A 27,145-nucleotide genomic window follows, 5' to 3' on the forward strand; every position below is an offset into this window, starting at 1 on the left:
TAATAACTTCTCCGTTATTATGCTTTTCATCAAGTAAATCAACAAAGCTATTTATATTTTCGATTCTCGAGTCTGACAGAAAACATTCTATATAGTTTTCAGTTTTATCTTCGGACCAAGCGCGTGGACGTGTAGTCGGGATACTATTATCAGGTGTCTCGGATTCGGTAATCGTCCGGTCGCGTTTCAACATACCAAGGGAAATGTGTAACCGTTTATGTACGTCGGAAAATAATGGCGAAAAATCTTTTACTTCAAAATCAATAATATATGGAAATAAATTTGAAGATGCTAAAAAATAGTCAATCAGTGACATGTCACCACTTGTGCATTCACCTTTCATATTATCTTTACCTACTCGACCATTTACAATATAAATATTATTTTTTCTACAAAAATCAAGTAGCCTGTGGCCTTATGCATTTGGTCGACCTGTACAAGAATTTTTTCTATCTAATGGTATACCTGCTTTTGTTAAATTTTCATAGTCATACATGAACTTTATCAAGTCTACATCCTCATCTAAATCAAACAGATCTAATAATGACTTGTCTGTTTCTACATAATCTAGTAAAGTACCAGTTTTTGCATTATAATCACTAAGAAATCCAATATAATCACCCTCTTTCACCATATCAATCATCTCCGATTCAATTTCATTGAATGCTTCGGGAGAAGAGTATTTAGTGTTTTCGGGTGGGACATAAATACATCCAAAAATAAAATTGTGATCAGATTGTAATAAGGATTTATCAATTTTCACCCACTGAACATAATCGGACTCTGTTTCTGGAAATTCCAGAAATTTGGATAGATAATTTTTATAAATAATTATAATACCACCAGATTTCTTATGACATGTTTTCCTGTGTTTGGCTTTGTAACTATAACCTTTTGGTAAACACAAGTGATCTTATATATCAGTTTTTGTTTCTTGAAAAAAGAAAATGTCATAGTTTTCAATAAATTGCAAAAAATCAGGGTTTTTTAATTTTGAAATTAAACCACATACGTTAAGGCATGATAAATTAAGAAAATATTTATTAAAATTTTTATTGTACTGTTCTTTTGCACCACTATGCCGCCTGGCCTAACTGAAATGTACTTGTCTGGAATCCGAAACTGTACCGCGCACATTTTGGGAATTCATTCCTTCCTGTTGCATCCTGTTAATATGGTTAAGTTGTCTTGGTTCGTCTGTGATATACGGTCTACCATTTACGAAAAGTTTATCACGTACTATATATGCCCTTTGGTTTTGTTCGCGTAGTTCCTTCATGACTGGCACTAACTGCCTTCTCCTATCGCTAACCTCCTGCGGGTATTGCTGGTATACTTTATACGGTTTTCCCGACAGTTCGGTTCTAGCAGCGGTGAGAACTTCTTCCTTTTCGTTGTTGTAAAGAAATTTTGCAACAATTGATGGTGGTTTTCGATCACGTCGTGGCTTTAAACGATGAACATTATGAAACGATATGTTAGAGTCAATTTTAATTTCATTTTTAATAAAATCGATTAATACCTTTTCTGTATTTTCAATTGTGGTAGGATCAGGCTTCACTTCGGGGATGTTTTCAAAAATTAAGTTGTACTTCATCGCACGGGTTTGTTGGTCCAAGAACGATTCGTGCATTTTATAAGTCATGTCCTCAAGCTCCCCCTTTGCTGCTTCTAGGTCGCGTAATCTTGTATGAAAAATTTGCATATCACTATTGTTCTTTTCAAAATTGTTTTGATGATCCGTTACCGACCTTTTGAGTTGTACAATGTCATTTTCAACCACATTAAATCGTTGTTCTATGTTTCGTAATCTATCAACGATACTATCCAGTAGGTTTAATTTTGTAAGTTTATTTTGAATGTCGTTCAAAACAACACCGATGCTATTGTTAATAGGAAACTGTCCCATTGTTGACAATTGTGTGTATTGTCCTTGACCCTGTACGGAATTTATATGTTGTGGCGGTGGGTTTGATTGGAAATTACTGTGTATTGGCGTGGATGATTGACACTGTGGCCCTAATTGATTTTGTTGCACTCCTTGGACGTTAGGGTTTATTGGAGATGCGCTCTGGAGGTATGGTGGTGGACCGTAAAGCATATCATTTGCATTTTGGATGGCGAAAGTCAAATTACCCATCTGCTGTTGGGGTGTGCTCGACATGTTTATGAACGATCCACCCTGGGAACTGTTCATGCGCTGTCTTTTGTTTTTACGTCCCATGCATGTGCTTTTATTGCATTCTTCATATTACAGGCAGAAAATACAGTTGAATTGCTATATTGGTGACCTATACAAAGCTCCATTTGACAAACAAAATCAAAAACTGACCTCTGTAAAATACACCCGTCCATCCATGTCCGCCATGTTTTCTCTTCGATCTGTGAAAGGGAGATATTGTTGTCAAAAATTGATTGGTTTCCATGGAAACATAAAATAAACATTAGTTTTTTATTGTGATTTTTGTTCATTTTGCATTACTTGTATCTATCAATCTACTACAAAGTCTCTTACAACTTATAAGGTAAGTCAATACCAAAGATGAATAAATTTGCCAAATATGTCATTTTAATGAAAAAAGTGTGATTTTCTCATGAAAGCTTCAATCGGTTACCATGGAAACGCAGAATTCATATTCAGACATTCAAATATTTATGTATATATATATATTTCATCAATACCATCTATCTGTGAAGCTTTTGTCAAAAACTGAGCTTGGGCCAAAATTGGTACTTAGTGGACCTACCCCTTTAACTTGCGGTTATCATGAATGGTTGCTATAGCTTTTGAACAAGGGTAAACCATCCCTTAGTTGGCTGTTGAAGCATAATTTAGTAAAAATCCCCATAACGATTCCAGTCTAAATTAAGATCTGACCCTTAGTATCAAACATTTTAAAGAGTAATCAAGGGAACCAAGTGTGTCTGTTTTCCATGTCTGGTTCTTGTCCCTGGATAACATCCTTTTGATTTCCGCTGGAACCTTGGTTCTTTTGATTACTCATTTATTCTACTTCTTACTAAACAATTGACATAATAACCTTGATGGGAATGATAAAGTGATCAAATTTGTGGCTTATTTTGGACCCTTTGTTTACCCCAAATTTCTAAACGGTTAGGATCAAAAACCGGAACTCAATATCAGTCTTTATTTTTGGTATGGAACCTTGTTTCATTTCATATAAACCCATACATATATATACTTAATGACGATGTCGTCAAAACGTCAAAAAACATTCATTTTTTTTTCAGTCGTACACGAATAAAAATAAAAGGTATAACTACAATTGAATTCGCCAAGTACGATACTACTTAACGTTGTCGAATATCGTTTCTCTATTGGATTACATGCGCTAAATTTAATCATTTAATCGCACTTAGCTAAAAGGGAAGTATATGAAACAACAAGCGGTATTTTCTGAAAATCACTATTTCTTATCACATCGATGATTCGTGTAGCGTATATGTAAAATGTACCTGAAGCCTTCACAAATACGACACAGCCAAGATTCTATTCTAATTCATTTGGATATAAAACTGACCATACGAATTCATACATTGGTGAAACATTAGACCAACTCATTACCGGAGAAATAACCGTGAACGACATTCCGGAAACAGGAGTATTCAGCTATCGTAACTAATGGTTTACCACTGATAACAGAAGGTTATGGGTATTTCAAAAAGCTGAACGTCGCAAAATTGTCTCTGTGATTCCGGTCTATATAGTTGACGAGATACCTTCAAAGACAACAACAAACTATGGAAAAAGTGTTCAAGTTCGTTGTAATCCTGGTGGCCATGAATGGAGAAAATTTGGTCAGAAAAAGGAAAGAAGAAATGGACAGCATTATAGTCAGTATTCTTTTATGAATTTCAACAAACCATTGCTACCAATGCAAGCAGTCGCGAAATAATCCCGAACATATGCTTTTCGCAATGGCTTTTATAATCAACATAACTAATATCTTTCTAGCCCTGCAAAAAAACTGGAGTTCTCTTCAGTATCAATGAAAAATTCACATACTACAAATAATCACACGTGTTCAGTAGATACAACTAATAGCGACAGAAATGAAAGTTTTAATGATTATGCATCACGGATGAGTAGTGTGTAGTTCAACTTTCAGAGAACAACACAAACTTTAAGAGTGTCATATCAGTCATAATTCAGCTTTCTATTCAACTGAAGAAAAAGGCAAAACGAAAAATGCACAAATTACTTCAAGTCGACAAATACATACTTCTACGTCTACCCGTGCGTATTCAGAACAGGCAATAAATTCTGCAAATTCAAGACCGTCAACTTCAAGTAGAGGGAAGTATTCCTCAGGCCCAGGTCAAAATTGCATTTCTTTGTCGATAAATCCGCCAAAATCGACAAATAATCTTGTGGATTCTTGGTTTCTTGGATTCTTGTGGATTCCCTTGATGACTCTTTCAAAACAACCTGACCGTAATAGTGAAACCAAGTCAGAAATTTCCTTTGCAAGTAAAGGATCTTTTAGATTTTCCGCCATTACAAACATGATTCAAAGGATCTGGACCTCGATAAAAAGAGTATGGAAATAAAGCAAGGATTGCTTTAAGAAATATCATTAAAACTCCTTACTAAACTAAGACACAAATAACTGAAACTTACACATGTTGACTTGAATTTTTGTGTTATTAATGTTAAGTTTCTGTCGAATGAACTAATTATGTATATCTCCAAGGGTTAATTTTACATAATTTTATGTGAATTATTATTTCTAAAACATCTTAAAACAAATGGTCTAACTTTTTGTAATTATTTTCTTGTGTACCCCTGAAATCAATCCCATGCCTCATTTTTTGAGGTAAAAATCCTTATGAATCAATCAAAAGAGGTCAATGAACTTAAAGTTAGATCGTTGGCCGATAAATTAGAGAAATGTTTATTTTCTTTCGTCCCTTTTTCTCTAAACAGTGACTCAAAAACAAAATAAATCTCTATCATCTGTTTAAAGTATAGAACCTTGTTCTATTTCATAAATACCCGTATATTTATACCCATTATTTACAGAAAACAGATGTCGCCAAAAAGTCATACGAACACTATCTTTTTACAATCGTATATAAGTAAAAGTAAAAGTAAAAGTAAAAGATAAAACAACTGAAAACGAACATGTTTGTGAATCTAATTAGTCTCCACAATATTTGTTGTGTGATTAATGCAGGTTGGTTGTGTTTAGTCTGCACTTAAATTCTAAGAGTTATTAAGATGATACACAAAAGTTCAAGTTATAAATAAATAAATAAAATTAAAATAATCATAAATAATTCTTACAAACGGATTCTTCTTATCAATTTCAAATGTACCAATTAGGGAAGATTGTTCCAAAGTTATGTTTTGTTTGGTGTGGAATTGGTTGTCAATAATTGCATGAATTTAAGAAAAAAATATATTAAAACTGTTACTGTGATTGATGTGTCTTGTGTATGTGTTAAAAAGCTACAAAGAGTCAAATGGTGAGTCTAATGTATTCTTAAAATATTAACGCAAAGAGCAATTCAGTCCTGCTTGAAATCCTAATTGTTCCTAATCGCTTTTCTTTTGGAAAACCCATCTACAGCTTAATGTAATTTGAAAGGTTTAAGTAATTCTATTACAAGTCCATTTCATAAGCATGTCAATGGGTAGATAGTATTATGTATGATAACGATTTCGGTCAAGATGGTTCTTGTGTGCAAAAGCCCTCTTTTCCTTTTTGTTTCATTTAATTTATGTTCTATAGTCATTATGTCCATTTTGGGATCTGATAAAATCACAGAACATTGTCATAAATGTTTGATTGTGGTAAACATATAAAATGTATCTGATCTACCATCGATATGACTAGTTAAAGCCGCGTTCTTACTTATTTAGAAACAAAGTGCTTATCTCTATCTAACAATGCCAGACAGAACGACCTTATCATAAAAACATGGAGGATCTGTTAAAAACTAGGAGTGTTGTTTATATATTTGTAATTGTTTTCATTAACTTAAACGGTATGAACTGTATTATTCTTTAACATTACTAGTTAAAAAACAGTTAAAGCTGCATTAGCTGTCATTTTCGTAAATTGTTGTTTCTATTGAAAAATACTTTAACTTAATTATTTCTACTAAATTGTACTTTTCCTGTATAATTTAATTTGATATCCACTTCTGGTGACCTTATTCCGCACATGTGCTGTACGGATCGCTTCTCTAATAACAAAACAAAGCGAAAGTGGTTGAAAGGAAGACCGACGGACTCAAGCCGTAAAAGAAAAAAAGTTATAACGCAAGGGTCCTTTTGAATTTTACATATTGTGATATAATGTCACTCAAATATGGTCAATATTTATTTGAAAACTAATTAAGAAATAGATGAAATGAAATGAAAATAAGACACGCCCTTACCTGTGTATCCGTTATATTCTTACCAAGGTTGAAGTATTTTTAACCCAGGTGAATGTCCTGTCGGAAATCTTCGGAAGTAATGGCGAAAAATTATCAGATCAGGGTTATCGATATTCTCTTATTAAAAAAGATATTTTCACAATATTCTGAAGGTATTATCGACATTTATTTCTTCAATTGCATTACTAGAAACTTTTTTTCATTGAATCAACAAAATTCAGTGGAATCGAAACTGGACAAATTTGGCAGCTAATGCAGCTTTAACTAATATGTTATAATCAAAATATGTTTGTATTGAGAAAACAGAATGGAAACTAAATATGTGGTGAATATTTATACACATGTACACACAAAAACGAAACAAAGCAGAAATAAATATATGAAAAACTAAAAACAAAACAGCTAACCAAAAATAAACAAAAATACAACTATACGGAATCGTATTGACAATATCAAGCAATGTGTCAAAAAACTGCCTTAGTCTGTATTCAACGATCAATGAGGCATATGAATGCCTTTCCTCACTGCATGGAAAATATATATCGTCCCTGCAGACAAAGCTTCAAACAACATAGTATTTGTAAAGCCCCTTACCTCAATTGCCTTATTAAGGAATTGGGTATTGATAGTTGTACCCCAAATAATGCCACATGCAAACATACTACTTTTGACAAAGCTGAAATCCTAATCATCCATAAGTCCTTCATGTCTTCTCTTTGCATCGAAATAAAATGTGAGGACTTATCTTACTTGTTCTAGATTGCCAGACTTTAACAAATATCCATACAAAGAAAGGTATATACCTGGATCTTCATATTGCTCCACGAAAGAGATGTCAATTCAGCTTACAAAGATGTTTTCCGTTAGTTGCAATACTACCTACTCTCGCAGTGGCAATCGTATATGTATACTTAAAAATTCTAAAGATTTATTTAAAAAACCTGAACATTTTCTCTTCAAACCTTCGACTTCTCAACAGTCACTTAATAAATTGAAATCTCGTTTTAAAGTACTTATTCGTAAATCTTTTGCTGATTCGAGGAATTATATTGTACTAGGTTACAAACCACATATTTTTTTCTAAAACATCGCAGAAGGATAAAGTGTGCCACACAGATAATTAGGTTTGGCTTGTAACATGCTTGACTTCCTCATTGATAACATATTAGTCACGTTTGGAGGAACATTTTTTTTCAGCAACAAGTTGACATTCAAATAAGCACTAACTGTGCTCCTCTCATAGAAGATTTGTTTTACATTCATACGAGACTGGATTTCTCCACAATCTCATAAAGAATAAAGAAATAAAAGATGCTCGATCCTTTAATTTCACATACAGATATATTGACGATATACTGTCCATTAAAAATTCTTCTTTTGGTAAATGGTTACCTTCAATATACCCACCAGAGCTCGATAGTACGAAGACTACAGAAATAGCTTGTTCGGCATCGTTTCGGTGATGCCTCTCGAATTTGACAACAGTGGTTATCTCAGCGCTAAGATTTATGATAAGAGAGACGACTTTAATTTTTTAATTACAAATTTATATTTTAATTATAAATTATCTTACGTGTCCAGCAATATACCTTCATCTGCATATAGTGTTTACATTTTACAATTCGCTACGCTAGAGCAAGTACTAACTACTCTGATTTCCTTGAACGCCATAAGTATCTGCGGAACAGAACCCCGAATCAGGTATATGAGGAAATGCGCCTTAAAAGGTCTCTAAAAGACTTACACAATTCTTTTTTTAATAATATCAGTCCTTAGTTGAAAAATACTCAGTTTCTTCTAAAATAATGAGTAATGATTGCTTTTATAATTATTCTTTATGTTGATAAGACCATCAATTTACCAATTATGACACTATAGCATGCAAATGCTATTTAATCGGTATATTAACTCTGCGGTAGAAGAGGGGTGTAAGGCTCGCTTTTAAACCTAGATTTAACCCACCATTTCGTTTGATATGCCTGTACCAAATCAGGACCAATACGGTACCAGCTGTTCCTGTGCTTTACTTACCTTATTGTTTAGAATTATTTTGGACTTGACTTGATTATAGATCGGATTAGTGTTCGGTAATTTTGTTAGTTTGTTTTATTTATTTTAACTATACAACATGAGGTAATGGGTTATCTTTCCTCGATTTGGATATATTTTACAAAATATGAAAAAAAACTAAATTTTGAGACATAAAATCCAAAATTTGGGCTAGTTAGTACACAGGTTAAATTTTGGTAGCCAAATCTTTTAAATCTTATAATAAATTTTAGTATCCCTCACCAAATGTTAGGGACATTGGCGAGTAGACCTCTACTAATTTCAAACCTTGTCAGACAATTCTAAGGGATAACTAAGGCAACGACGCTTTCTAAATGAATTTTATTTATAACTTTCATCTGTTTATTAAAGAAATAAAAAGGAATTATAAACACACAATCAGAAAATCAATTCTATCAAAATAAGAATTTGAATTTTATCAACAAAGCTACTTAATGTATATTTCAAAATAATTTGATCATTTTCAGGGTTCACTAACGCTGCATGTCAAAGAGGTTTGGTTAACTATGGAGCTTCGTGCTACTTCATTGGGAAAACTGCCATTTCATTTGCCGATGCAATGGTATGTTTCAATTTATATTCTGTGGTTTTTTTTTTTATATTTTCAAATTTCTTCTAAAAATCTAATATAATTGTGACATTTGATGTCTTTCATAACAAGTAAATGTTCTAAAATATCGTTTTAAAAATTATTGACGAGTAAAAATTAAAATAGCTTTATATTTACTGATACAATTCATAGTATAGTTACAAGAAAGTTATATGATATAAATTTATATGTCAGATTGATTACAGGTTTAGACAAGGACACAATCGTTATTCATAAATAATAAAGCATGCCGGAAAAGTGATAGACATGTTAATATATAAATAATGGATACAACGATCGATGATTTTTATTATCAGGTACCATGAACTTTAAAATCAATTGGTAGAGAAAAATAACCGTCTTTGAAACACAATAAAAATGTTTTAGGTAGTCTGTCAGCAGATAAACTCCAATCTAGTTGAAATAGAAAGTGCTGATGAGAACACATTCATAGTAAATACGCTTAAGAATACCACAATAAGCAGTACGTATAAACTATATTTTAACATATTAACAATGTATCGAATCAAGGGGGAATTCAAACAAAATTATTAAAAAATCCAGTTAAATAAAAAATTATCGATGTCTGTAAAAATAAAATAAAAATAAGCACAAAGGATGTTTCCAAGGGTAATCAAGGGAACCAAGATTCTAGCGGAAATAAAAAGGATGTAATCCAGGGACGAAGACCAGGCATTGAAAACAGACACACACAAAAAAGAGTGTAAAATGACCAAAATGATTCATACGAAGTTACAAAAGAAAATGAGCAACTTGGATTTCACTAAAAACTGGGAGCATGGATCAGGAGCACCAGTACGGTAAGCGTCCAAGTGAGTTGCAAAGTACTGATTCATTACTTCAACTATTATTGTAACAATTGTTTTGTCATCTCGTAAGAAAACAGTTGCATATCATTTCAATAGTTCTAGAGGGAACTAAAATCATTTTTTTTTTATTTTGGCAAAATTTTGTGTGCTGGTGGAGTTTTCAATTAGTACATCCTACAAGCACTTAAATTTCGTTTGAAATGGTAGACCCAGCAAGAACTGACAATATTGGTATCCCATAAAATGTCATGCATTCGTAATACAAGTACAAAATATGAATAGTAATACCAAATATCTTTGGAGGCCACCACAATTAGACTAAAGAGTATACGAAAAAGTTATCATGCATTAAATAGATCATATATAACGATGGTGAATGAAATAGATCCTGAAAGGACATGCTCAACATCTACGAATATCGTGTAATTAACTTTGTTATAAAAGATAAGGTTATACTAAATTTTAAGCTCACCAAAATTATAATCAAGTTCATTTGCAGAATACTTGGAAAATAGTGTTCTGTATACATACATAGTTAATCTGGATACAATATGAATACCATTTATACCTGCTTTTAACAAAAGTTTATATTTGACAATTCAGTCCTTAATTTTTTACACTATATATACACATCTCAGTAGCTTTTAATGTACAACAGTCGCACCTCATGGTTTTTGGATCGGCCTGACAGACATTGAGGTGGCAAATGAATGGAAGTGGATAGGAAGCGGTAAAGCAGTGAAGTATAGTAACTGGCAACCGGGTCAGCCAGAGTTGCGTCAGAGCGAAAACTGTGGAATACTGTGGTCAAGCACAGGGTTTACGTGGCATGATGATTTCTGTTCTGACATCCAGGCATTTTTTGTTTGTGAAAAAGAGTAAGTTAAATGTTATAACATAACAAAAACTGGTGGACAAAATAATACCATAAGACTGTTATTGCCATGAATATTCAAGTTTTTTAAATAAATATTTATATATTTTGAATTCTGATTAGGTAATCGGTGATGATGAATTATTGCACACGCTTACTTGCCCCGCCCCCACTGAACAATGGTTGGTGGATCGATATATCACCCCGACGGCAGCGATATATCACACGATATATATGTATCACCCTCCTCTAGCAGATATTACTCTCCCCAAGATATATCACCCTCGACGTCACGATATATTACGCTCTCGTATTCAATGTAATGTAACACATGCTGCCTGTAGTAGAGGGTGTTACGCATCGTATCACACTCTGTAAATATATCACCCTCGACTCCGTCTCGTGTGATACTACATCGTAACACCCTCTACTACAGGCAGTATTTGTAGAATACACAAATATAAACATAATGCATTGATTCTCGGACCACCACGTAAAGTTCATCCAAAAATTGTTCATAGCAAGGTAAAATATAAACTTCCTCCTACAACATTATCAATTATTTTATCTTAACTTCAGCAAATGGAGAAAAATATCTGAATGATTGATCAACACTACTTCGATTTAAAGAGTTAAAATAAATTTTTAAAAAAATATTGATTTACCAAACAGAGACTACGATTACCTCAACATTTTATCGTAAATTGTAAGTTACAGCAATATGTGTTTGAGTAAGCGAGGCATGATATTCACAGTACTTAACTAAAACCTAGCTGTGGTTTTACCAGTAAATTGAGGCGTAAGAACATACGCAACAATGTGATTACTTATATTTGACAAATAATCTGAAAAGAACTTCGCGACGAAAAACTGAAATTTTAAATTTGCTTTTGTCTTTTCAGATCAGAAACAGGGTTGAATGGTTAACCACCTTAAAACGCAATGAGAAGACAATAATCTAAGTATTTAAAGACATTTTTTTGTACAACCATAACCAGTCAACGTCAAAATCCATGTATTCGGCAGTAATATACTCAAAATATAATAAAAGTGTCATTTTGTAAATCAGAAGTTCATTGTGTTTTTTAAATTAAATATATATATATATCTCTCTCTCAAAATGTGACGACTCTATAGCCTAGCTGGCCGAGTGGTCTAGGGCGCTGGACTTTGTGCAGGCGGTGTTACCATAGATGTCACAGCGGTACAAGTTCGAGTCCCGCGCAAGGAACGACCAAAAATTTGAGTGCTAACATCGATGGGAATTTTTCAGACCTCTCTCTCTCTCTCTCTCTCTCTCTCTCTCTCTCTCTATATATATATATATATATATATATATATATATATATATATATTAGTTGCAATACAACAATATATACAATATAAGTGTGTGTATATGTAATAGTAACAATACAACAATATATACACAGACATACACGTTATCTGCATGCAGTGATATGTGGTGTGGCGAAATAAATAACAAGTTCCAAGTGTCATGAATTCTTTCAATTCTAAACTCAGTGCAAGTAAACTCGCATCATCAATAAAAAAAAAAACACAATACAAAACTAACAAACAAACAAGAGGCTCCCAGGAGCCTGAATCGCTCACCTTGTTAATGTTTTGTTTTCCAAGGGCAATAATCTAACAAGTCGTCCAACAATTTTGACTCAGTGAAGACTTTGGTAGGACTTATCATAAGGACTATTGATCTATCATATCATATCATCTATCACAGTTTTCAAGATATTGGCTGAAAACTGTAAAGAAAAGGTCATTTTCACCTCTCAAGGGCAATAACTCTTACATGGAGTCGTCTGACAACTTTGATTTCTTGGAGACTTTTGTAAGCCTCATAATAAGGATAATTTCAGCAATTGAACGGTCTTTACCAAACCAAACAGTTTTGGAGATATATGCAAAAAACTACTGTCTGACCCCTACATTCTATTTTTGGTGAGGTGGCCATGTTTTTAATGGATAAAAATTCCAAACGGTCATTTTATTTAGGATACTCCAAAAAAAAAAAAAATAAAACTACCAACTTTCATTGAATTCTGTTCAGTAGTTTCAGAGGAGAAGATTTTTGAAAGTATTAACATCAAAAACAGCAAATTAACGCCCAAAAGGGGCAACAATTCCAACATGGTTCAACGGATTTTCACCAAATTTTGGCCACAGAAAGATCTCGCCATGCTAAATACTTTTACTATGTAAGAATTTGGTTAAACCTAAGGATTTGGAGATAAATGCAAAAATCTGCAGTCTGACCTCTATGTTATATTTTTAGTAACGGTGGCCATGTTTTTTAACTAATCGAAAATCCAAGCGGTCATTTTGTGCAGGATACTCTAAGGGAGAATCAATCTAAGTTTCATCCAATTAAATGTACCAATTAGGGAAGACTGTTCCAAAGTTATGTTTTGTTTGGTGTGGAATTGGTTGTCAATAATTGCATGAATTTAAGAAAAAAATATATTAAAACTGTTACTGTGATTGATGTGTCTTGTGTATGTGTTAAAAAGCTACAAAGAGTCAAATGGTGAGTCTAATGTATTCTTAAAATATTAACGCAAAGAGCAATTCAGTCCTGCTTGAAATCCTAATTGTTCCTTTTCTTTTGGAAAACCCATCTACAGCTTAAAGTAATTTGAAAGGTTTAAGTAATTCTATTACAAGTCCATTTCATAAGCATGTCAATGGGTAGATAGTATTATGTATGATAACGATTTCGGTCAAGATGGTTCTTGTGTGCAAAAGACCTCTTTTCCTTTTTGTTTCATTTAATTTATGTTCTATAGTCATTATGTCCATTTTGGGATCTGATAAAATCACAGAACATTGTCATAAATGTTTGATTGTGGTAAACATATAAAATGTATCTGATCTACCATCGATATGACTAGTTAAAGCCGCGTTCTTACTTATTTAGAAACAAAGTGCTTATCTTTATCTAACAATGCCAGACAGAACGACTTTCTCATAAAAACATGGAGGATCTGTTAAAAACTAGGAGTGTTGTTTATATATTTGTAATTGTTTTCATTAACTTAAACGGTATGAACTGTATTATTCTTTAACATTACTAGTTAAAAAACAGTTAAAGCTGCATTAGCTGTCATTTTCGTAAATTGTTGTTTCTATTGAAAAATACTTTAACTTAATTATTTCTACTAAATTGTACTTTTCCTGTATAATTTAATTTGATTTCCACTTCTGGTGACCTTATTCCGCACATGTGCTGTACGGATCGCTTCTCTAATAACAAAACAAAGCGAAAGTGGTTGAAAGGAAGACCGACGGACTCAAGCCGTAAAAGAAAAAAAGTTATAACGCAAGGGTCCTTTTGAATTTTACATATTGTGATATAATGTCACTCAAATATGGTCAATATTTATTTGAAAACTAATTAAGAAATAGATGAAATGAAATGAAAATAAGACACGCCCTTACCTGTGTATCCGTTATATTCTTACCAAGGTTGAAGTATTTTTAACCCAGGTGAATGTCCTGTCGGAAATCTTCGGAAGTAATGGCGAAAAATTATCAGATCAGGGTTATCGATATTCTCTTATTAAAAAAGATATTTTCACAATATTCTGAAGGTATTATCGACATTTATTTCTTCAATTGCATTACTAAAAACTTTTTTCTCATTGAATCAACAAAATTCAGTGGAATCGAAACTGGACAAATTTGGCAGCTAATGCAGCTTTAACTAATATGTTATAATCAAAATATGTTTGTATTGAGAAAACAGAATGGAAACTAAATATGTGGTGAATATTTATACACATGTACACACAAAAACGAAACAAAGCAGAAATAAATATATGAAAAACTAAAAACAAAACAGCTAACCAAAAATAAACAAAAATACAACTATACGGAATCGTATTGACAATATCAAGCAATGTGTCAAAAAACTGCCTTAGTCTGTATTCAACGATCAATGAGGCATATGAATGCCTTTCCTCACTGCATGGAAAATATATATCGTCCCTGCAGACAAAGCTTCAAACAACATAGTATTTGTAAAGCCCCTTACCTCAATTGCCTTATTAAGGAATTGGGTATTGATAGTTGTACCCCAAATAATGCCACATGCAAACATACTACTTTTGACAAAGCTGAAATCCTAATCATCCATAAGTCCTTCATGTCTTCTCTTTGCATCGAAATAAAATGTGAGGACTTATCTTACTTGTTCTAGATTGCCAGACTTTAAAAATATCCATACAAAGAAAGGTATTTACCTGGATCTTCATATTGCTCCACGAAAGAGATGTCAATTCAGCTTACAAAGATGTTTTCCGTTAGTTGCAATACTACCTACTCTCGCAGTGGCAATCGTATATGTATACTTAAAAATTCTAAAGATTTATTTAAAAAACCTGAACATTTTCTCTTCAAACCTTCGACTTCTCAACAATGTCACTTAATAAATTGAAATCTCGTTTAAAAGGACTTATTCGTAAATCTTTTGCTGACTCGAGGAATTATATTGTACTAGGTTACAAACCACATATTTTTTTCTAAAACATCGCAGAAGGATAAAGTGTGCCACACAGATAATTAGGTTTGGTTTGTAACATGCTTGATTTCCTCATTGATAACATATTAGTCACGTTTGGAGGAACATTTTTTTTCAGCAACAAGTTGACATTCAAATAAGCACTAACTGTGCTCCTCTCATAGAAGATTTGTTTTACATTCATACGAGACTGGATTTCTCCACAATCTCATAAAGAATAAAGAAATAAAAGATGCTCGATCCTTTAATTTCACATACAGATATATTGACGATATACTGTCCATTAAAAATTCTTCTTTTGGTAAATGGTTACCTTCAATATACCCACCAGAGCTCGATAAAACGAAGACTACAGAAATAGCTTGTTCGGCATCATTTCGGTCATGCCACTCGAATTTGACAACAGTGGTTATCTCAGCGCTAAGATTTATGATAAGAGAGACGACTTTAATTTTTTAATTACAAATTTATATTTTAATTATAAATTATCTTACGTGTCCAGCAATATACCTTCATCTGCATATAGTGTTTACACTTTACAATTCGCTACGCTAGAGCAAGTACTAACTACTCTGATTTCCTTGAACGCCATAAGTATCTGCGGAACAGAACCCCGAATCAGGTATATGAGGAAATGCGTCTTAAAAGGTCTCTAAAAGACTTAGAAAATTGCAAATGCTATTTAATCGGTATATTAACTCTGCGGTAGAAGAGGGGTGTAAGGCTCGCTTTTAAACCTAGATTTAACCCACCATTTCGTTTGATATGCCTGTACCAAATTAGGACCAATACGGTACCAGCTGTTCTTGTGCTTTACTTACCTTATTGTTTAGAATTATTTTGGACTTGACTTGATTATAGATCGGATTAGTGTTCGGTAATTTTGTTAGTTTGTTTTATTTATTTTAACTATACAACATGAGGTAATGGGTTATCTTTCCTCGATTTGGATATATTTTACAAAATATGAAAAAAAAAACTAAATTTTGAGACATAAAATCCAAAATTTGGGCTAGTTAGCACACAGCTTTGGTAGCCAAATCTTTTAAATCTTATAATAAATTTTAGTATCCCTCACCAAATGTTAGGGACATTGGCGAGTAGACCTCTACTAATTTCAAACCTTGTCAGACAATTCTAAGGGATAACTAAGGCAACGACGCTTTCTAAATGAATTTTATTTATAACTTTCATCTGTTTATTAAAGAAATAAAAAGGAATTATAAACACACAATCAGAAAATCAATTCTATCAAAATAAGAATTTGAATTTTATCAACAAAGCTACTTAATGTATATTTCAAAATAATTTGATCATTTTCAGGGTTCACTAACGCTGCATGTCAAAGAGGTTTGGTTAACTATGGAGCTTCGTGCTACTTCATTGGGAAAACTGCCATTTCATTTGCCGATGCAATGGTATGTTTCAATTTATATTCTGTGTTTTTTTTTTTAATATTTTCAAATTTCCTCTAAAAATCTGGTATAATTATGACATTTGATGTCTTTCATAACATGTAAATGTTCTAAAATATCGTTTTAAAAATTATTGACGAGTAAAAATTAAAATAGCTTTATATTTACTGATACAATTCATAGTATGGTTACAAGAAAGTTATACGATATAAATTTATATGTCAGATTGATTACAGGTTTAGACAAGGATACAATCGTTATTCATAAATAATAAAGCATGTCGGAAAAGTGATAGACATGTTAATATATAAATAATGGATACAACGATCGATGATTTTTATTATCAGGGACCATGAACTTTAAAATCAATTGGTAGAGAAAAATAACCGTCTTTGAAACACAATAAAAATGTTTTAGGTAGTCTGTCAGCAGATAAACTCCAATCTAGTTGAAATAGAAAGTGCTGATGAGAACACATTCATAGTAAATACGCTTAAGAATACCACAATAAGCAGTACGTATAAACTATATTTTAACATATTAACAATGTATCGAATCAAGGGGGAATTCAAACAAAATTATTAAAAAAATCCAGTTAAATAAAAAATTATCGATGTCTGTAAAAATAAAATAAAAATAAGCACAAAGGATGTTTCCAAGGGTAATCAAGGGAACCAAGATTCTAGCGGAAATAGAAAGGATGTAATCCAGGGACGAAGACCAGGCATTGAAAACAGACACACACAAAAAAGAGTGTAAAATGACCAAAATGATTCATACGAAGTTACAAAAGAAAATGAGCAACTTGGATTTCACTAAAAACTGGGAGCATGGATCAGGAGCACCAGTACGGTAAGCGTCCAAGTGAGTTGCGAAGTACTGATTCATTACTTCAACTATTGTAACACTTAAATTTCGTTTGAAATGGTAGACCCAGCAAGAACTGACAATATTGGTATCCCATAAAATGTCATGCATTCGTAATACAAGTACAAAATATGAATAGTAATACCAAATATCTTTGGAGGCCACCACAATTAGACTAAAGAGTATACGAAAAAGTTATCATGCATTAAATAGGTCATGTTTAACGATGGTGAATGAAATAGATCCTGAAAGGACATGCTCAACATCTACGAATATCGTGTAATTAACTTTGTTATAAAAGATAAGATTATACTAAATTTTAAGCTCACCAATATTATAATCAAGTTCATTTGCAGAATACTTGGAAAATAGTGTTCTGTATACATACATAGTTAATCTGGATACAATATGAATACCATTTATACCTGCTTTTAACAAAAGTCTATATTTGACAATTCAGTCCTTAATTTTTTACACTATATATACACATCTCAGTAGCTTTTAATGTACAACAGTCGCACCTCATGGTTTTTGGATCGGCCTGACAGACATTGAGGTGGCAAATGAATGGAAGTGGATAGGAAGCGGTAAAGCAGTGAAGTATAGTAACTGGCAACCGGGTCAGCCAGAGTTGCGTCAGAGCGAAAACTGTGGAATACTGTGGTCAAGCACAGGGTTTACGTGGCATGATGATTTCTGTTCTGACATCCAGGCATTTTTCGTTTGTGAAAAAGAGTAAGTTAAATGTTATAACATAACAAAAACTGGTGGACAAAATAATACCATAAGACTGTTATTGCCATGAATATTCAAGTTTTTTAAATAAATATTTATATATTTTGAATTCTGATTAGGTAATCGGTGATGATGAATTATTGCACATGCTTACTTGCCCCGCCCCCAATGATTGGTGGATCGATATATCACCCCGACGGCAGCGATATATCACACGATATATCACCCTCCTCTAGCAGATATTACTCTCGCCAAGATATATCACCCTCGACGTCACGATATATTACGCTGTCGTATTCAATGTAATGTAACACATGCTGCCTGTAGTAGAGAATTCTCAATAAAAAAAAAAACACAAAACAAAACTAACAAACAAAAAAAGGCTCCCAGGAGCCTGAATCGCTCACCTGGTTAATGTTTTGTTTTCCAAGGGCAATAATCTAACAAGTTGTCCAACAATTTTGACTCAGTGAAGACTTTGGTAGGACTTATCATAAGGACTATTGATCTATCATATCATATCATCTATCACAGTTTTCAAGATATTGGCTGAAAACTGTAAAGAAAAGGACATTTTCACCTCTCAAGGGCAATAACTCATACATGGAGTCGTCTGACAACTTTGATTCCTTGGAGACTTTTGTAAGCCTTATAATAAGGATAATTTCAGCAATTGAACGGTCTTTACCAAACCGAACAGTCTTGGAGATATATGCAAAAAACTACTGTCTGACCCCTACATTCTAATTTTGGTGAGGTGGCCATTTTTTAACGGATAAAAATTGCAAACGGTCATTTTATTTAGGATACTCCAAAAAAAAACAAAACTACCAACTTTCATTGAATTCTGTTCAGTAGTTTCAGAGGAGAAGATTTTTGAAAGTATTAACATCAGAAACAGCAAATTAACGCCCAAAAAGGGCAACAATTCCAACATGGTTCAACGGATTTTTACCAAATTTTGGCCACAGAAAGATCTCGCCATGCTAAATACTTTAACTCTGTAAGAATTTGGTTAAACCTAAGGATTTGGAGATAAATGCAAAAATCTGCAGTCTGACCTCTATATAACGGTGGCCATGTTTTTTAACTAATCGAAAATCCAAGCGGTCATTTTGTGCAGGATACTCTAAGGGAGAATCAATCTAAGTTTCATCCAATTAAATGTACCAATTAGGAAAGATTGTTCCAAAGTTATGTTTTGTTTGGTGTGGAATTGGTTGTCAATAATTGCATGAATTTAAGAAAAAAATATATTAAAACTGTTACTGTGATTGATGTGTCTTGTGTATGTGTTAAAAAGCTACAAAGAGTCAAATGGTGAGTCTAATGTATTCTTAAAATATTACCGCAAAGAGCAATTCAGTCCTGCTTGAAATCCTAATTGTTCCTAATCGCTTTTCTTTTGGAAAACCCATCTACAGCTTAATGTAATTTGAAAGGTTTAAGTAATTCTATTACAAGTCCATTTCATAAGCATGTCAATGGGTAGATAGTATTATGTATGATAACGATTTCGGTCAAGATGGTTCTTGTGTGCAAAAGACCTCTTTTCCTTTTTGTTTCATTTAATTTATGTTCTATAGTCATTATGTCCATTTTGGGATCTGATAAAATCACAGAACATTGTCATAAATGTTTGATTGTGGTAAACATATAAAATGTATCTGATCTACCATCGATATGACTAGTTAAATCCGCGTTCTTACTTATTTAGAAACAAAGTGCTTATCTTTATCTAACAATGCCAGACAGAACGACCTTATCATAAAAACATGGGGGATCTGTTAAAAACTAGGAGTGTTGTTTATATATTTGTAATTGTTTTCATTAACTTAAAACGGTATGAACTGTATTATTCTTTAACATTACTAGTTAAAAAACAGTTAAAGCTGCATTAGCTGCCATTTTCGTAAATTGTTGTTTCTATTGAAAAATACTTTAACTTAATTATTTCTACTAAATTGTACTTTTCCTGTATAATTTAATTTGATATCCACTTCTGGTGACCTTATTCCGCACATGTGCTGTACGGATCGCTTCTCTAATAACAAAACAAAGCGAAAGTGGTTGAAAGGAAGACCGACGGACTCAAGCCGTAAAAGAAAAAAAGTTATAACGCAAGGGTCCTTTTGAATTTTACATATTGTGATATAATGTCACTCAAATATGGTCAATATTTATTTGAAAACTAATTAAGAAATAGATGAAATGAAATGAAAATAAGACACGCCCTTACCTGTGTATCCGTTATATTCTTACCAAGGTTGAAGTATTTTTAACCCAGGTGAATGTCCTGTCGGAAATCTTCGGAAGTAATGGCGAAAAATTATCAGATCAGGGTTATCGATATTCTCTTATTAAAAAAGATATTTTCACAATATTCTGAAGGTATTATCGACATTTATTTCTTCAATTGCATTACTAAAAACTTTTTTCTCATTGAATCAACAAAATTCAGTGGAATCGAAACTGGACAAATTTGGCAGCTAATGCAGCTTTAACTAATATGTTATAATCAAAATATGTTTGTATTGAGAAAACAGAATGGAAACTAAATATGTGGTGAATATTTATACACATGTACACACAAAAACGAAACAAAGCAGAAATAAATATATGAAAAACTAAAAACAAAACAGCTAACCAAAAATAAACAAAAATACAACTATACGGAATCGTATTGACAATATCAAGCAATGTGTCAAAAAACTGCCTAAGTCTGTATTCAACGATCAATGAGGCATATGAATGCCTTTCCTCACTGCATGGAAAATATGTATCGTCCCTGCAGACAAAGCTTCAAACAACATAGTATTTGTAAAGCCCATTACCTCAATTGCTTTATTAAGGAATTGGATATTGATAGTAACATTACAGGTAATGCCACATACAAACATACCACTTTTGACAAAGCTGAAATCCTAATCATCCATAAGTCTTTCATGTCTTCTCTTTGCATCGAAATAAAATGTGAGGACTTATCTTACTTGTTCTAGATTGCCATACTTTAAAAAATATATATATACAAAGAAAGGTATTTACCTGGATCTTCATATTGCTCCACGAAAGAGATGTCAATTCAGTTTACAAAGATGTTTTCCGTTAGTTGCAATACTACCTACTCTCGTAGTGGCAATCGTATATGTATACTTAAAAATTCTAAAGATTTATTTAAAAAACCTGAACATTTTCTCTTCAAACCATCGACTTCTCAACAATGTCACTTGATAAATTGAAATCTCGTTTAAAAGGACTTATTCGTAAATCTTTTGATTCGAGGAATTATATTGTACTAGGTTACAAATCACATATTTTTTTCTAAAACATCGCAGATGGATAAAGTGTGCTACACAGATAATTAGGTTTGGTTTGTAACATGCTTGATTTCCTCATTGATAACACATTAGTCATGTTTGGAGGAACATTTTTTTTCAGCAACAAGTTGACATTCAAATAAGCACTAACTGTGCTCCTCTCATAGAAGATTTGTTTTACATTCATACGAGACTGGATTTCTCCACAATCTCATAAAGAATAAAGAAATAAAAGATGCTCGATCCTTTAATTTCACATACAGATATATAGACGATATACTGTCCATTAAAAATCCTTCTTTTGGTAAATGGTTACCTTCAATATACCCACCAGAGCTCAATAAAACGAAGACTACAGAAATAGCTTGTTCGGCATCGTTTCCGTCATGCCTCTCGAACTCGACAACAGTGGTTATCTCAGCGCTAAGATTTATGATAAGAGAGACGACTTTAATTTTTTTATTATAATTTATATTTTAATTATAAATTATCTTACGTGTCCAGCAATATACCTTCACCTGCATATAGTGTTTACACTTTACAATTTGCTACGCTAGAGCAAGTACTAACTACTCTGATTTCCTTGAACGCCATAAGTATCTGCGGAACAGAACCCCGAATCAGGTATATGAGGAAATGCGTCTTAAAAGGTCTCTAAAAGACTTAGAAATTTTTTTTTTTTAAATATCAACCCTTAGTTGAAAAATACTCGGTTTCTTCTAAAATAATGAGTAATGATTGCTTTTATAATTATTCTTTATGTTGATAAGACCATTAATTTACCAATTATGACACTATAGCATGCAAATGCTATTTAATCGGTATATTAACTCTGCGGTAGAAGAGGGGTGTAAGGCTCGCTTTTAAACCTAGATTTAACCCACCATTTCGTTTGATATGCCTGTACCAAATCAGGACCAATACGGTACCAGCTGTTCTTGTGCTTTACTTACCTTATTGTTTAGAATTATTTTGGACTTGACTTGATTATAGATCGGATTAGTGTTCGGTAATTTTGTTGTTAGCCTTATTTATAGTTTGTTTTATTTATTTTAACTATACAACATGAGGTAATGGGTTATCTTTCCTCGATTTGGATATATTTTACAAAATATGAAAAAAAAACTAAATTTTGAGACATAAAATCCAAAATTTGGGCTAGTTAGCACACAGCTTTGGTAGCCAAATCTTTTAAATCGTATAATAAATTTTAGTATCCCTCACCAAATGTTAGGGACATTGGCGAGTAGACCTCTACTAATTTCAAACCTTGTCAGACAATTCTAAGGGATAACTAAGGCAACGACGCTTTCTAAATGAATTTTATTTATAACTTTCATCTGTTTATTAAAGAAATAAAAAAGAATTATAAACATACAATCAGAAAATCAATTCTATCAAAATAAGAATTTGAATTTTATCAACAAAGCTACTTAATGTATATTTCAAAATATTTTGATCACTTTCAGGGTTCACTAACGCTGCATGTCAAAGAGGCTTGGTTAACTATGGAGCTTCGTGCTACTTCATTGGGAAAACTGCCATTTCATTTGCCGATGCAATGGTATGTTTCAATTTATATTCTGCGTTTTTTTTTTATATTTTCAAATTTCCTCTCCAAAATCTAATATAATTATGACATTTGATGTCTTTCATAACATGTAAATGTTCTAAAATATCGTTTTAAAAATTATTGACGAGTAAAAATTAAAATAGCTTTATATTTACTGATACAATTCATAGTATGGTTACAAGAAAGTTATATGATATAAATTTTAAATGTCAGATTGATTACAGGTTTAGACAAGAATACAATCGTTATTCATAAATAATAAAGCATGTCGGAAAAGTGATAGACATGTTAATATATAAATAATGGATACAACGATCGATGATTTTTATTATCAGGGACCATGAACTTTAAAATCAATTGGTAGAGAAAAATAACCGTCTTTGAAACACAATAAAAATGTTTTAGGTAGTCTGTCAGCAGATAAACTCCAATCTAGTTGAAATAGAAAGTGCTGATGAGAACACATTCATAGTAAATACGCTTAAGAATACCACAATAAGCAGTACGTATAAACTATATTTTAACATATTAACAATGTATCGATTCAAGGTGGGATTCAAACAAAATTATTAAAAAATCCAGTTAAATAAAAAATTATCGATGTCTGTAAAAATAAAATAAAAATAAGCACAAAGGATGTTTCCAAGGGTAATCAAGGGAACCAAGATTCTAGCGGAAATAAAAAGGATGTAATCCAGGGACGAAGACCAGGCATTGAAAACAGACACACACAAAAAAGAGTGTAAAATGACCAAAATGATTCATACGAAGTTACAAAAGAAAATGAGCAACTTGGATTTCACTAAAAACTGGGAGCATGGATCAGGAGCACCAGTACGGTAAGCGTCTAAGTGAGTTGCAAAGTACTGATTCATTACTTCAACTATTGTAACAATTGTTTTGTCATCTCGTAAGAAAACAGTTGCATATCATTTCAATAGTTCTAGAGGGAACTAAAATCATTTTTTTTTATTTTGGCAAAATTTTGTGTGCTGGTGGAGTTTTTAATTAGTACATCCTACAAGCACTTAAATCTCGTTTGAAATGGTAGACCCAGCAAGAACTGACAATATTGGTATCCCATAAAATGTCATGCATTCGTAATACAAGTACAAAATTTGAATAGTAATACCAAATACCTTTGGAGGCCACCAGAATTAGACTAAAGAGTATACGAAAAAGTTATCATGCATTAAATAGGTCATGTATAACGATGGTGAATGAAATAGATCCTGAAAGGACATGCTCAACATCTACGAATATCGTGTAATTAACTTTGTTATAAAAGATAAGGTTATACTAAATTTTAAGCTCACCAAAATTATAATCAAGTTCATTTGCAGAATACTTGGAAAATAATGTTCTGTATACATACATAGTTAATCTGGATACAATATGAATACCATTTATACCTGCTTTTAACAAAAGTTTATATTTGACAATTCAGTCCTTAATTTTTTACACTATATATACACATCTGAATAGCTTTTAATGTACAACAGTCGCACCTCATGGTTTTTGGATCGGCCTGACAGACATTGAGGTGGCAAATGAATGGAAGTGGATAGGAAGCGGTAAAGCAGTGAAGTATAGTAACTGGCAACCGGGTCAGCCAGAGTTGCGTCAGAGCGAAAACTGTGGAATACTGTGGTCAAGCACAGGGTTTACGTGGCATGACGATTTCTGTTCTGACATCCAGGCATTTTTCGTTTGTGAAAAAGAGTAAGTTAAATGTTATAACATAACAAAAACTGGTGGACAAAATAATACCATAAGACTGTTATTGCCATGAATGTTCAAGTTTTTAAATAAATATTTATATATTTTGAATTCTGATTAGGTAATCGGTGATGATGAATTATTGCACATGCTTACTTGCCCCGCCCCCACTGAACAATGATTGGTGGCTCTATATATCACCCCGACGGCAGCGATATATCACACGATATATCACCCTCCTCTAGCAGATATTACTCTCGCCAGGATATATCACCCTCGACGTCACGATATATCACGCTCTCGTATTCAATATAATGTAACACATGCTGCCTGTAGGAGAGGGTGTTACGCATCGTATCACACTCTGTAAATATATCACCCTCGACTCCGTCTCGTGTGATACATTTACCTTGTGTGATACTACAGCGTAACACCCTCTACTACAGGCAGTATTTGTATAATACATAAATATAAACATAAGGCATTGATTCTCAGACCACCACGTAAAGTTCATGAAAAAATTGTTCATAGCAAAGGTAAAATATAAACTTCCTCCTACAACATTATTTTATCTTAACTTCAGCAAATGGAGAAAAATATCTGAATGATTGATCAACACTACTTCGATTTAAAGAGTTAAAATATTTTTTTTTTAAATATTGATTTACCAAACAGAGACTACGATTACCTCAACATTTTATTGTAAATTGTAAGTTACAGCCATATGTGTTTGAGTAAGCGAGGCATGATATTCACAGTATTTAACTAAAACCTAGCTGTGGTTTTACCAGTAAATTGAGGCGTAAGAACATACGCAACAATGTGATTACTTATATCTGACAAATAACCTAAAAAGAACTTCGCGACGAAAAACTGAAATTTTAAATTTGCTTTTGCCTTTTCAGATCAGATCAGAAACAGGGTTGACTGGTTAACCACCTTAAAACGCAATGAGAAGACAATAATCTAAGTATTTAAAAACATTTTTTGTATAACCATAACCAGTCAATGTCAAAATTTCCATGTATACGGCAGTAATATACTCAAAATATAATAAAAGTGTAATTTTGTAAATCAGAAGTTGATTGTGTTTTTTAAATTATATATATATATATATATATATATAACGTCTCAAAATGTGACGACTCTATAGCCTAGCTGGCCGAGTGGTCTAGGGCGCTGTGCGGGCGGTGTTGCCATAGATGTCACAGCGGTACAAGTTCGAGTCCCGCGGAGGGAACGACCAAAAATTTGACAGTTCTAACATCGTTGGGAATTTTTCAGACCTCTCTCTCTCTCTCTCTCTCACTCTCTCTCTCTCTCTCTCTCTCTCTCTCTCTCTCTCTATATATATATATATATATATATATATATATATATTAGTTGCAATACAACAATATATACAATATAAGTGTGTGTATATGTAATAGTAACAATACAACAATATATACACAGACATACACGTCATCTGCATGCAGTGATATGTGGTGTGGCGAAATAAATAACAAGTTCCAAGTGTCATGAATTCTTTCAATTCTAAACTCAGTGCAAGTAAACTCGCATCATCAATAAAAAAAAACACAAAACAAAACTAACAAACAAACATGAGGCTCCCAGGGGTCTGAATCGCTCACCTGGTTAATGTTTTGTCTTCCAAGGGCAATAATCTAACAAGTTGTCCAACAATTTTGACTCCGTGAAGACTTTGGTAGGACTTATCATAAGGACCATTGATCTATCATTTCATATCATCTATCAGAGTTTTCAAGATATTGGCTGAAAACAGTAAAGAAAAGGTCATTTTCACCTCTCAAGGGCAATAACTCATACATGGAGTCGTCTGACAACTTTGATTCCTTGGAGACTTTTGTAAGCCTTATAATAAGGATAATTTCAGCAATTGAACGGTCTTTACCAAACCGAGCAGTTTTTGGAGATATATGCAAAAAACTACTGTCTGACCCCTACATTCTATTTTTTGGTGAGGTGGCCATGTTTTTAATGGATAAAAATTCCAAACGGTCATTTTATTTAGGATACTCCAAAAAACAAAAACTACCAACTTTCATTGAATTCTGTTCAGTAGTTTCAGAGGAGATTTTTGAAAGTATTAACATCAAAAACAACAAATTAACGCCCAAAAAGGGCAATAATTCCAACATGGTTCAACAGATTTTCACCAAATAATTATCCACAGAAAGATCTCGCCATGCT

General features: G+C 32.7%; 3 protein-coding genes across 3 annotated transcripts; 2 read left to right on the forward strand and 1 right to left on the reverse strand.

Moving 5' to 3' along the window:
- Positions 1-1,039: 1,039 nt before the first annotated feature.
- LOC148629517 (uncharacterized) lies at positions 1,040-6,491 on the reverse strand. Its single transcript, XM_088552818.1, has 2 exons — positions 6,409-6,491; positions 1,040-2,382 (listed from the first exon to the last, which is right to left on the reverse strand). The coding sequence occupies exon 2, from the start codon at positions 2,222-2,224 to the stop codon at positions 1,091-1,093; it is 1,134 nt and encodes a 377-aa protein (XP_088408944.1). The 5' UTR covers positions 2,225-2,382; positions 6,409-6,491; the 3' UTR covers positions 1,040-1,090.
- LOC148629518 (perlucin-like protein) lies at positions 5,860-11,836 on the forward strand. Its single transcript, XM_088552889.1, has 5 exons — positions 5,860-6,012; positions 8,946-9,040; positions 9,455-9,551; positions 10,556-10,775; positions 11,674-11,836. The coding sequence occupies exons 1-5, from the start codon at positions 5,946-5,948 to the stop codon at positions 11,696-11,698; spliced, it is 504 nt and encodes a 167-aa protein (XP_088409015.1). The 5' UTR covers positions 5,860-5,945; the 3' UTR covers positions 11,699-11,836.
- Positions 11,837-13,730: 1,894 nt separating this feature from the next.
- Positions 13,731-26,011, forward strand: LOC148629519 (perlucin-like protein). The gene is made up of 5 exons (XM_088552900.1): positions 13,731-13,828; positions 23,109-23,203; positions 23,618-23,714; positions 24,715-24,934; positions 25,837-26,011. The coding sequence occupies exons 1-5, from the start codon at positions 13,762-13,764 to the stop codon at positions 25,856-25,858; spliced, it is 501 nt and encodes a 166-aa protein (XP_088409026.1). The 5' UTR covers positions 13,731-13,761; the 3' UTR covers positions 25,859-26,011.
- The last annotated feature ends 1,134 nt before the right edge of the window (positions 26,012-27,145 follow it).

Source organism: Perna viridis, chromosome 1, assembly GCF_037379345.1.
Source record: "Perna viridis isolate PV_CMFRI_1.1 ecotype Kerala chromosome 1, ASM3737934v1, whole genome shotgun sequence".
NCBI classification, from domain to species: Eukaryota; Metazoa; Mollusca; class Bivalvia; order Mytilida; family Mytilidae; genus Perna; species Perna viridis.

What these genes read in the sequence shown, in the direction of transcription:
- LOC148629517 (XM_088552818.1), bottom strand. Translation starts at nt 2,224, where the DNA reads ATGGGACGTAAAAACAAAAGACAGCGCATGAACAGTTCCCAGGGTGGA.
- LOC148629519 (XM_088552900.1), top strand. Translation starts at nt 13,762, where the DNA reads ATGGAGGATCTGTTAAAAACTAGGAGTGTTGTTTATATATTTGTAATT. An exon ending in TGTTTTCATTAACTTAAACG is followed by an intron (nt 13,829 to 23,108) that starts GTATGAACTGTA and finishes GATCACTTTCAG; the next exon opens with GGTTCACTAACGCTGCATGT. An exon ending in TTTTTCGTTTGTGAAAAAGA is followed by an intron (nt 24,935 to 25,836) that starts GTAAGTTAAATG and finishes TTGCCTTTTCAG; the next exon opens with ATCAGATCAGAAACAGGGTT.
- LOC148629518 (XM_088552889.1), top strand. Translation starts at nt 5,946, where the DNA reads ATGGAGGATCTGTTAAAAACTAGGAGTGTTGTTTATATATTTGTAATT. An exon ending in TGTTTTCATTAACTTAAACG is followed by an intron (nt 6,013 to 8,945) that starts GTATGAACTGTA and finishes GATCATTTTCAG; the next exon opens with GGTTCACTAACGCTGCATGT. An exon ending in TAAGAATACCACAATAAGCA is followed by an intron (nt 9,552 to 10,555) that starts GTACGTATAAAC and finishes AATGTACAACAG; the next exon opens with TCGCACCTCATGGTTTTTGG.